Consider the following 12,264-nt stretch of genomic DNA (forward strand, 5'->3'; position numbering starts at 1 on the left):
GCCTGTCTTTCCTATTGTCTTGATTTTATCAGAACTGTGTGAGGTGGGGCTTACTACTGGGGTAAGAGCTGGAGCCCAAAATCTGTTCAGTGCTCTGGGCCAGGAGTGACTTCTTGGGTCCTAGTGGGTCCCAGTTACTCCCTGTTTGGGCCAGGCATTGCTGTCTGCTTACCTAAGATACTGCCTGGGTTAGAGTACCTGGAAGCCCTGCTTCCTCTGGGTTCTTTGAGATTGGCGGCAGAGCTGCTGCCTGGGATCTGCTCAGTGCTCAGGCCCAGACTGGAAGAAACCGGGTCTGGTTAATTTTGCTGTGTGATATTTTTATTTATTTGCAGGGCTTTTTTAAATAATAAAGTTTATAAAATAAAATGTTATCCATTCGCATCTAATATTATACTTGGTTTTCACTTAACTGAAATTCTTTAAAATTTTCCTTCCAAATGTTTGTATTGTCCAAGTATTTTAAAAAATAAATGATATACCCTTTGTATTATTAACTGTACATCAATGGGCACTTCTGCCAGTCAGCTTTAACTACTGTAACAAAATACTTAAGACAAGTCAACTGAAAGAAGGAAAGGTTTATTTGGACTTCTTGTTCCCAAGGCTTTAGTTTATTAGAACCATGGTCAACTGACTCTTGCTTTAGGGCCAGTTGCTAGGCAGAACCCCAGGCTGGGAGTGTGCCATGGAGTAAAGGTTCTGACTTCATGGCAGCTGGAAATCAGAGAGTGGAAGAGGCTAGGGTCCTAACTTCCCTTTCAAAGGCCTAATCCCATCGAACCAAAGTCCTTGCCCTGAAAGAAGAAATGAAAAAATTCTTTTAATTCTACGAAATATATGCCTTCATTTCTTCCTTCCTGAAGATAGGAATTTCCTTTTAGCAAGATTTTACTTTGGTCTTACAAAAACCTGCTTTAGCATTTCCTAAATACTAGAGCCAGGACAAAGCATCCTGGCTGTTTTTAAGGTGCTATAACCGAGACCACAGCACTTCACCTTCATTCCTAGAAAGCATTTTCACTGGATATAGAGTTCTCGCTTGACCCTTAGGTCAGTGGTTCTCAGCCTTCCTAATGCTGTGACCCTTTAATACAGTTCCGCATATTATGGTGAACCCAAAAATTATTGCTGCTACTTTATAACTGTGGTTGTGTTATTGTTATGAGTCATAATTCTGATATTCAGGATGGCCTTATGTGACCCCTGTTAAAGAGTTATTTGCCCCACCCCCAAGAAGTCACTACCGGTTGAGAAGCATTGGCATTGAGTGTTTAAAATATAGTATTTTTCCACCTTCATTTGTGCTTCTTAGTTTTGATAAATCAGACAAACTTTGGCTATTATTATTTCATGTGGACAATATACTTACATTTGAGATATTTTTTGTTGTCCAAAATTCATTAATTTGGTAACTAATACTCTACTATCAAATTTTAGTGGTTTGAAATCACTAGATACTAAACTAGATTCCTCTCCTCCACCTCTGCCCTCTCTCATAAACATCTGTCCATCTCTCTATAAATATATTCAGACTTGTATTTACATTTACATTGGAAATCTCCTGAAACATTTTTGGGGAAGTCTGTATTCGTGATGTATAGCTGTGATTAATTTTAATGCAATTATTCATTCATATACTATAAAGATGGTTCTGTTTATTTTCTAGGAGTGCCTAGTACTTTAAAAATGTTAATCCTCCTTGCTCCTAGAGGTGTTGCAGGTGTGACTGCTGTGCCACATGTTCACCAGTAGGTGGCATAGAGGAGAGAGGCTGTGTTTATGCTCAATGTTCTGAACTGTGATCTTCTGAACGATTAGAAGCCTAAATCCCTGACAAAAGCCTGCCTGGGATGACCGTCATCTTGCAGGCCTTGAGGGGAGTGTGCCAAAAATGCCAGAGATGACCTCTGTTTGCTGCCATATTACATGAGTGGGATATTGCACTCAGGAGACTACTCCTGAGATGACCCCACTCAGAGACCCCAGGCACCACTATGAGGAGCGAGTAAGTGGTGGAGAAACATAAGGTTGTGGGTACAACGAAGAAAGGCAGAACTGAGGCAAGGAATAGCCTGATGTGGGTAGCCAGTGATGCCACCTGGGACCATAGTGGGGTTCTGATCTGTGCTGCCACTGGGGGCCACATCTATGGCCTGGCCCTGTGGCAGCACCAAAAGCCAGGTGGATACCCCTGGTCTAGGTTACCTCCTAGTGACATATGTCTAAAGGCTGTACAGAATTGAAGTACCTGTGAAATTCACAAAGAATCAATAATTTTTTTTTTAAGTGAACCTTCCTTAGGGTTTGCTTTTGTCCTGAGTAAACTTGTCCATCTGAGTGATATGTTGGTTTTTGCTGCTTTCCTCAGTCAGGAGTGAGATTGTGTGCTCAGGAAAGTTTTCCACAAACAAAGCCGATGTAAGTGATGTAAGTGCAGCTGATGCAACTTTCTGTAACCCATTGTCCTGATCACACATCGCTCCATCTCGTGTTTTGTCTATGTTTACTGTAGCGCTGGCTTCTTTAGCCTTGAAGCATTTAGAATGGTGGTGCCATTTCCCCTTTCTCCCACACGTTCTTTCATCATGTGATCTCGTCTGCTTTGCTTCTCAGCAGCTTCCCACAAAGATCTCTCTACTTGGGATGCTTTCCATCCCTCCCTCCATTTCTAGAATGGATGGTTCTCCTCCGAACACCTGTGCCTCACATCTAAGAACTGAGCAGTGGTGCAGGGTGCTACCCGAATATGTTGTTTACTGTAGCAATTCAGTTTCCCTGGCTTTTAGAAATCAGTTAGAAATTAGTAGAAACCTTCTAATACATTTCCAACATTTAAAAGGATAACTACAATCTGCAAAGCAAATATCCTAAGTGAATCCTTGACCATAAAGGTCAGTAACGGTTGTGAACGTTATAGAGGTTTATGCAGTCACTGAAACTTTTTACTAAGGGAAAACAATTCATCCCCTTTATGTATTGGTATACAGGTTTTCTTAGATAACATAAATAGGCAAACTTTCTCTTGAAGAGCTAGGTTTATAGTTCTATGGTTGTCTAGTTGCACCCTATTCGGCTTCTTAATCTTGCTCCATAGAGCCTTCCAAGGTAATGGGTTTTCTTGTGTGATAACAAAATATCTAAAATTGGGTAGTTACATAGAAAAGATATTTATTTAGCTGACAGTTTTGGAGGCTGAAATTTATAGATCAGGTGGCCATATCTGTTGGGCTTCTAGTGATGACCCTGTAGGCTGTGTCATTCTATGAGAGATTAGAGACAATAGAAAGAGGAATGATCAGAAGATGCCAAGCACAGCCATTTATTCTCCCTAGAATAAACTGGAGTCTAAAAGGAACTATACATTCTTTCTAATCCAAGAAAGGATATCTCTTTTCTACTAATGCCCTGCCTCTGAAACATTCTAACACCTCAACATTGTACCCTGGAAACCAAATGACCCGCACAGGCATCTTGGAGGAAGAAGACACACCACATTCAAACTACAACCAATCCATGCTGCTTTTCTACAGCTGATGCTTCACCTTATGGAAAGGATGTTTTGTGGTTCTAGATTAAAGCCAACACTGGGTCCCAATGCCCCAGTTTCTGGCACACTGCTCTCCACACTGTCCTTATGCCCTGCATTTCAGGTAACTCCTCACATTTCTGTTCAGACTGGCAGCCCTTTCTGTCTTTGATCGTGATGGTAACTCCAGAACTCTGCTCTAGTCCAGCTGTTGGGTATCATTATTGGTTCCTGTGGCTCTGCGGAATTTATTGCGAATCTTTTTCCATTTCCATGGCTGCCTAACAATTCAAAGGGTGTGGGAGTACCCATTTCCCTGTTCTGGCCTTTTATAGTTTGATATTTGTTTGTCCCTTTAATGTATTTTTGAGAGGAAGGGAATATTAGTACATGTATTTTCATTAAGGTTCCTTTGATTGGAGTTTACTTTAAAACAGTACAACAAAGATTGCTGGGCTGGAGAGATGCTCAGTGGATACTCTTTCAGAGGACCTGGGGTTTGATTCCCAGAAACCGCTGTTGGCAGCTTACAACTACATAACTGCCATTCTGAGGAACCTGATGCCCTCTTCTGGGCTTTGTGGGCAGCAGGCACAAACATAGTGCACAGACATAGATGCAGGTAAAACAGCCACACACATAAAATAAATAATAAAAAAAAGTAAGACACTCAAATCACAGATTAATGAAGATGCTTTTATTGAGTTACAAGATAAATCACATAAAAATAAACTCAGTAAAAATTTTTTACCATTCTCTGAAAACTAGAATCTTTACATAAAAGTATTTTAAATGATTCAACTGTTAATTACTTATGTATTATTTAAAATCTTCAATATTAAGGCAAGTATTTTGTTACTGACTGAATCTTAAAATTAATAAAATATCAGCTAAGTTTATATCAATCAAAGCAAATCTAAGTCTTAGTAAACTCAAGGAAATTCTGCTTGAGAAGGAAACACAGCCTATGCTGAACGTTATTTCCCCATCTCCGCTTCAGAGTAAATCATCACATTCCTGACAGAGTCAGGTGGTAATACTACGGCCTGTTTGATTTTACTTCCCAAATGCATTCAGAAATCATTGTACTTTGAACTGTAGTCTACCTCTGACCTCATACTATAAAGCTCATGCTGCTTTCTGGTGATTCTGGGCAGCAACTGTGAGCAGCAGCCTCAAGTCAGCCTTGCCACCATGAGGCAAACAGCTCCTACTTCACGGCTCACTGTGCTGAGAAGGGTGGGCTTTGGATGCTTGGGTATACAAAATGCATGCTTCATGTACAATTTCTTTCAATTCATGAAAAGAACTCCTCCATGTTTGTCCACAAAGAGGTCCATGAATCTTCTGTCACCTTTCCCAGGAAGCCATCAAAGTCCCATAAATACAGTCTTAAACTTTAAGCTCCTCTGACATTATCTGATTATAAATCTCTTTGGTCAATGGAACATAAGATTTTTTCAAATTATCCATAAAGTAAAGTGGGTCAGAAATCTTCAGCGGATTAAATCCTTCTTCCATCAGTTGTAGCTTCTTTAGCTTGAATGTCCCTGTTGTTTCCATTTTGTCCTAGGAAATAATTACAGATATTACCAGAGCAAGTTATTAGTAGTCATTGTAAGTTATTAGTATTCATGTCTGAGCAAAATGTTGGAAAAAATAGGCCATATCTCTTTATCGTATTCTATATCTAATTAAAATGTTTATATTTATTATTAATTTGACATTAGAAATAGAAAACATTTATTTATCTGTAAACTTTATTGAAATGTTATCTTACTGCATAAATAATGATTAATGTGACCAACAAATTAAGCATGTTTGAAATACATATGCTCTCTCATGGTAGTACCAAACAATATTATGACTATATGATACTGTAATAGGAGTTAAAGTTACAAAAGGCAAAATTTATGATACACGTTTTCTCAGGAGGCTCTGCTAATTTGTGTCTCTAGAACAGAACAAAAGGACAGGGTTGGATGTATTTCAGCCGTATTGAGTATTATTACATTTAAAATTTGTGTTATGGGCAAAACTACCTTGTTAGAAATGTCACAGAGCAGTTGGTTTACTCAAGTGGTCAGAAGTTTTAGTTCTGCATTTTCTCAGATTATTTATTACTATAATTCATTTGTTATAAGATTTTTTGAGGTACAGTATTACTGTGTAGACCTTCCTAGCTTCGAACTCACTGTGTAGACTAGGCTGGCCTCAAAGTCAAAGAGATCCACCTGCATCTGTCTCTGCTCCTTGAATGCTAGGATTAAAGGTGTGTAGTGTAAGTCCTGCTACATAAATATTTTGAGATCTGAGAATGTTAGGTTAATTGTACCAAATGAATAATAATCATTAACTGTAATGGACAATGCTTTGTTTAGAAAATTAATGATATTAAAGTATTTCCTAAATATGTATAATGCTGACCCAGTCTTCTAGACTAGTTCAATGTCAAAATATTCTGCTTCTGAGAGTGAATTTTAAGTTACATTGAGATTAAAGTGTTAAAACATTACCTTTTAGATCTGTATTCTATTCCATGAAGATACATTTCTCATGAGATAATCAAGGAAAGATGGAAAGAGTAGACTTGGCTACAAAGGACAAGGCAGATGGGTATAGCTATTGGCTCCTTCCCCCCATTGGCAACTTGCATGACACCTTCTGGTACCATAAAATCAATCCTCAAGAAGGAGGCTTTCTGCTCAGATACTCTGGCTCCTGTGTCTACAGTATATGGTCTCTTAAGGAATAAGGACCTATCTACAACCTCTGAGAGGCAACTAAGGGCAACAGCAAGAGTCTACAGGGTTTTAGGACTCTTGGTTTTCCTGACCAGCAACCAATAAAGGGCCCATGAACTACAAGGGGCAGCATGGCACAATAACCCCAAGAGTGCAGTAAGGACACTCAACATTTCAGTGGCAACCAAAGGCTCAGTAATTGGATTTAAGAACTTCTCAAAAAGAGGACGACTATGCCTTGTACTAGAAGTGTATCCAACGACTCAGAGCTAATGAGGTCCTGAATCTTATAAGGTTTATATCAATTGCCACCTTTTAATTCCCACCTGCATTCTAAACATTTAGTTATACCCACAGATAAGTATAGCTCTTACTCCTCAACAAAAAAACATCTCTTGCAAGAGATAAAGACCATCACAGCTATAATTGATCACAATGCCAAAGCAGTGATCATGTCACCTGCGTCACCTGCCCCATCTACAACAACTCCTGCACCTAAGGCTCAGAGAACATTTCCAAAGGAGGAAGAAGAAAGGCTGTAGTGCGATATGCATCAGTAAAGCCTTAGTGTCAGGAAGTGAAATGTATAGTAAAGCCTTTGTATCTGGCTTGGAGTGAAATGTTTGAGTAAAGCTTTTGCTATGTTTGGATCATTCAGTAGAGGCTGAAAAATTGTTCTGTGACTGTTTGAACCTTGAAGGAATGTTGTCTCTCTAGAGAATCTTTACTTGGTGCTATGTGAGAGGTGCAGCTGTACAAACCTTGGTCCTAAGACACTGGCAAACCTGGGGTTCTTACGTTTGACTGTGGATAGCCATGGTCAAAAGGTAGCAAGATTTGTATGGGTTGTCTGCTCTCATGGGCAGCAAGGGCAAGATAACTTTGGTAGCTGGAACCTTTCCCAGGCCCAATTAGCCTTGTACAATGATTGAATAAAGTAACAGGAGTGAGATAGCTGGGTGTCAGTCTTTTCTAAGAGGCAGAACCCCCAGAAATGAAGGTTTTAGCATCTTAGTGAGCTTCTTTCTCTACTGTAGCACCTACGACCAACATCGATCAATAAAAGATTGTACGAACCAAAGGAACAGGATGTCTGTTATGAGATTATATCACCTAGAAATGTCAGGGAAGCTATACTTATGAAGTCTCAACAACATGGCTGCCTAAGCAAGATCTGAATGGGAATTATATCAACAAAGGAAATCTTATAGGGTCCCAACCCTAGACTAAGAACTATAGGAAACTAAGGAATACTGAGAAACGGACAAAACAGGCTTTCCCAAGAAGGAGTCCCCTAATTGGTTAACCAACACCAAATGGTCAGCCCTGAAATATTATGTACATGGATAACATTATATCAGATGAGCAGGTTGTAATTATATATTTAGGAATGCATATTATATTTAATACATATATTTTTATTTGTATATTTAGGAATATAGATCATGCTATATTAATATATTAACAATTAAAGAAAGAAGTTATATGGAAGCTATACAGAAGATGATGTATAGAAAGGAAATGGAAATAACATGTAAGTACATAAGTAATATGGGAAAATTGATAGTTATCTTAGATTGTGCTATCATGATTGTGTCAGATGTGCCTGTGTTAAGGTAGGTAAAAGATACGTGGGCTATCTGCATGCAAACACTTGGATGTTGACCCAGTGATACCCTCTTTTAGGCAAATAGCTCCAACCATCATCATAATATATGTGCAAGAAACAGTTTTGACCTGCCACCCCCACTGAGAGCATCACTTTGCTCTAAGGTCCCATGTGAAGAGAAAGAGACAACTCCACAATCAGGACAAAAACCCTAGCCCTTCATCATGCTTCCTTCAGATGCAGCTTCAAACACTGTGCCCCAAAGCATCAACTCCACGTTTCTCTGATTTTTATTTTTAAAGTTATCCAATATAAATAAATGGGCACATTCTCTAAAGGAGAGAAGGGTACTTTGCTAGTGACCCACCTCTTGGTTCTGGCTCCTATCTTTGACAAGAAATTTTGAGGTTGTAAAATTACCTGAATTCTTAAAAACCGTGGGCAGGCATAAGCTGGTAGAGATGTCACCACTTGGTCGTACATTTTTTGTAAGTCTAAAGACTTGTTTGGTTTTAGAATAACAGAAGTCATTCCCGCTTTTCCTTCATAACCTGGGGAAAGGTCAAAATAAAATCCATGTATTACTAGGTGAGTTTTCAAAATCAGTCCTGTCAGACAGACTGCCACAGAGATGCCCATTCTACATTCTATTCCAGAGGTGACAGTGGGGCAGTAGCATAAATTGAGTCTGTGTCTTTCCCTCACGTATGATTTAATCACTAGAAGTAACTGAACTGTAGGGATGATCACAGTTTGCCTTTGATTATCCGTCCGACAGAAACGAGACAGGCTGGATGGAAGACAATAAGTTATATATAAAATTTTCATCATACCAACACAAATGCTAAGACAGAAATCTTAGGGAAAGCTAACTATAGCCTAGCAAAAATGTGCGTTTTAATTGCTACTGAAAAAAAAATCACGGGGAGTATTTGAAGTTAAGAGAAGTAGAAATGGCTATTTTCTTTTTATTAATTAAAATGAATGAAAGTTAAGTTCCCATTGCTTACTGCCCACCATGTGGTTTGCAGACCTCAGAGGGCTGGCCCATTTCTCCAGTCCTCAGGGACAGTTTCCCAGTCTGTTTTCTCCTTCCTCTGCTGCTAAGTAGACATTTCAACCCCTGGCCTCCCCTCTTTACCCCACAGCATTAGCAAGGAAACACTATCATTTGCATAAAAGAACACAGTTCAGGTACATGTGGTATTATTAAACATTTAAATTAGAACATGTTCCTTTTGAGTGGAATAAGCTAACGCATGTCATAACAGAAAAGGGAGACCATTGGAAAGATCAGCTTCAACTATTTTCAAAGCACATAAAAACATTAAAATCCATCCATACCTTTTTTTTCTTTCTAATGTGTCCATAAAGTTTGTTAGCGTATGCAAGGGCATTGCTTGTCAAGGCAAGATGAAAATATTTTTAAATGTTAATTTTAATATGCAAAATTTTAAATGTTGATTTAGAAAGTGATAAAAACCTAAAGAAGCCACGCATGGGCGTTCTCCTGACAATTCTCCAAGTCGACCACAGCCACATACCTGGCACGGGCACACCATACACGTTTGCTTCCTGTATGAAGTCCAACCTCCCAAGCATATCAGCAACCTCTGTGGTTGCGACATTTTCTCCTTTCCACCTAAATGACAGACAGATCCTTAAGAGCACAGGCATTTGAAGAGCCAGCTCCTGCTTTCAGTTTCAGTGACTTGCATTTGGCTCTGTGAAGCACCTAGTGGCCAAAAACAACTAGTTTCCAAGCAAAAGCCACGTCTACAAAAGCGTTTCGTTCAGAGTTCAATAAAGTCAGCAGCTGTGGTTTGGTTAAAATAACTTAAGAGTTTTATGGGTATAAATTGTTCACTGTAAAATACTTTTAAGAGAGCTGTGAAACGAATTGATGAGAAGAGAAATTTATCAGCACAAAATCACTACTGTGTGCAATAATAAAAATTAAGTTTAAAACTTTATCCTTGAAGGTAGGAATTTTAAAAAATACTATAATTACATCAGCATTTTAAACAACTTTACTTTCTGGGCATTAACACATCCACTTCTGCTATTTTAATGAAGACAATTCTATATGACGAAAATTTAATATACTTCTTATTTATTCCCTATTTGTCTATTCACTCAAGCCCTTGCTAAATACTTACTCTATGCTCCTGACTATTTTATAGCCATTGAATAACAAAGTAAAATAAAATTTTATGTAGGCTAAGACAAACTTGAGAAATTAGAAAATAAAATGTTAAAAGAAACGGGAGTGAGCGATCTCAGTCTCAATATTTTGTCATTACATCAAGAATCATCTCAGGACCGGTGAGACATGTTGGTGAGTAGTGAGGCACTTGCCACTGAATCAGAGTTTAATCCCTGAAACAGACATAGTTAGAAGGAGAGAACCAACTCCGAAAAGTCACATGTATAATGTGGCATTTCCACTCTCATCCCCACCTCCAACAAGGAAATAAGAGATAAGGAAGAAAGAAAAAATGTGATTCATTTACACAATGGAATACTAATCAGCTATTAAAATCAAGAACATTGTGAAATTTTTAGTCAGATTAATGGGACTAGAAAATAGCATCCTGAGTGAGGTAAGCCATACCCAAAAAGACATGCATGGCATGTACTCACTCTCTTCTAAGTGGATGTGAGCCATAAAGTACAGGACACCCACGGTACAGACCCAAAGAGGCTAAATAGCAAGGAGGGCACAAGGGAGGAGGATGCTTAAATCTCACTCAGAAGGAGAAATGAAACTGTCTTCAGAAGTGGACGGAGGGAGGGAACTGTGTGGCAGAAGTGATGGGAAGGGTAAGTGGGGTATCAGGTGTAGGGAGAGCCAAGGAGAGGGGAGGGGAGCTTACGTGGAGGGGTCATGTGAAGGGGGGACTGAGAGGAGGAGGGTTGTGATTATTATGTAAAGTGAATAAATGAATTAATTAGAAAAAAGAAAGAATAATATCTGCAAAATAAAATAAAACAAAAGAAATGACTTTAGACCCTATGGCTCTTCTGTATATCCCTAATTCTAGCTTCAGGTGCTGCTTCTACTATCATATCCTAAATGTAAAGTTTACTGATTGGGTATAGTTCATTTTTTTAAAGAACAACTATGGAGTTTGACACCAGAACTAAACCTATAGTACATTTAGAAACAGATGGTGAGCCCATCTTTGTGCGGGGAATCATTGTGGAGCTGAAAGGACCCTGAGTGTCCTGAGTTATCAGGAGCAGGAGCTTCCACTTTCCACAGAAGAGGGATTCACAGGCACAGAGCCAGCTGGGCATCCAGTGATGCCATTCCTACCTGAAAGTGTCTCCAATACGGTCCCAAAAATACAGAAAGTTCTCATGGTCTTGGAACATTAGGTCTCCCGTGTTGAAGTAAACATCTCCCTTCTTAAACACATCAAAAAGCAGCTTGCTTTTCGTGTGCCTGTATGAGCCAGCATAGCCAAAGAAGGGATTCTTCTTATTGACTCTAGAAATGAGGAGACCAGGTTCTCCTGCAAGAGAAAGGGCTGCTTTAGAAGCCATGTGCTCCAGCAGTGATCAGTGCAGACACCACACACACCCCCAAGATATAGCCAAGAAACCCAGCCTTGTAGCTTCCCATTTTCCTTTATATTTGTTTCCATTCTACTCAATGGTGTTTTCTCTTGGTGCCTGCATCCAGCATCCTTTCACAAACAACCTTGCAAAAATGAACAGCGAAGGAATCGCATGGAAATGAAATGTGAATTTAATTTCTCTTGTACTCTGGGTTGACAGACAAAGGGTAATGTCTCTTGGAATTGCACAGATTTTAACTCAGGTAATACTGAGAGCAAATAACTCGGCAATTTTAATAAGCTGGTAAATAACACTACATACATATTAGTGACCATACCTACTCTACCATCATAACTGTACTTATCTTGAGGAGCAATTGTTTGAAACTGGCATTACAATTCTAATTTTATTAAGAGAACTAAAGTCCAGAAGGGTGAAATCAACAGTTGAAATCAGAAAAAGAAATAGGTACAGAACTCAAAATGAAGCTTTTGGAGCAAAGAACCCATGAAGTAGGCTGAACCAGTTAATGGTTTATTCTGTAATTTCTTGACAAGGGAGGGCATTAGAAAGAGCTCCCGCCTCATGACAACACTCGCACGCTTAGATATTTATCTGAAATCATTATTCTAGTCAGGTCTCTCTAGTCGAGGTTGTGCTTGGTGATCAGCAAGGCAAGGTTACATTTAAGGTAATGGAAAGCAGAGATCACAGTAGCAGCCTTAAAAGTCCGTGTCTACATTCTTCTGGATTCGCTGCAGTGATGGATGAAGTAGTCACAAGGCTCTTGACTATTCCTGCCTCTCAGCCACTGTACA

The 12,264-nt window shown here is 39.2% G+C and overlaps 1 protein-coding gene and 1 non-coding gene across 2 annotated transcripts in view; one reads left to right on the forward strand and one right to left on the reverse strand.

The window, feature by feature from the left end:
* Positions 1-1,701: 1,701 nt before the first annotated feature.
* LOC117720236 (small nucleolar RNA SNORA17) lies at positions 1,702-1,833 on the forward strand. Its single transcript, XR_004608269.1, has one exon. It is a non-coding gene; the product is annotated as a small nucleolar RNA SNORA17 (small nucleolar RNA).
* Positions 1,834-4,205: 2,372 nt separating this feature from the next.
* Positions 4,206-12,264, reverse strand: part of Slc27a6 (solute carrier family 27 member 6) — a 69,644-nt gene continuing 61,585 nt past the window's right edge. Inside the window, exons 7-10 of the mRNA XM_034517653.2 lie at positions 11,202-11,400; positions 9,427-9,524; positions 8,303-8,433; positions 4,206-5,098 (exon numbers count right to left, since the gene is read on the reverse strand). Coding sequence (XP_034373544.1) covers positions 4,922-5,098; positions 8,303-8,433; positions 9,427-9,524; positions 11,202-11,400 — 605 coding nt within the window. The 3' untranslated portion in view covers positions 4,206-4,921. The remainder of the gene's footprint in view (positions 5,099-8,302; positions 8,434-9,426; positions 9,525-11,201; positions 11,401-12,264) is intronic.

The sequence above is a fragment of the Arvicanthis niloticus genome, chromosome 14 (genome assembly GCF_011762505.2).
Source record: "Arvicanthis niloticus isolate mArvNil1 chromosome 14, mArvNil1.pat.X, whole genome shotgun sequence".
NCBI classification, from domain to species: Eukaryota; Metazoa; Chordata; class Mammalia; order Rodentia; family Muridae; genus Arvicanthis; species Arvicanthis niloticus.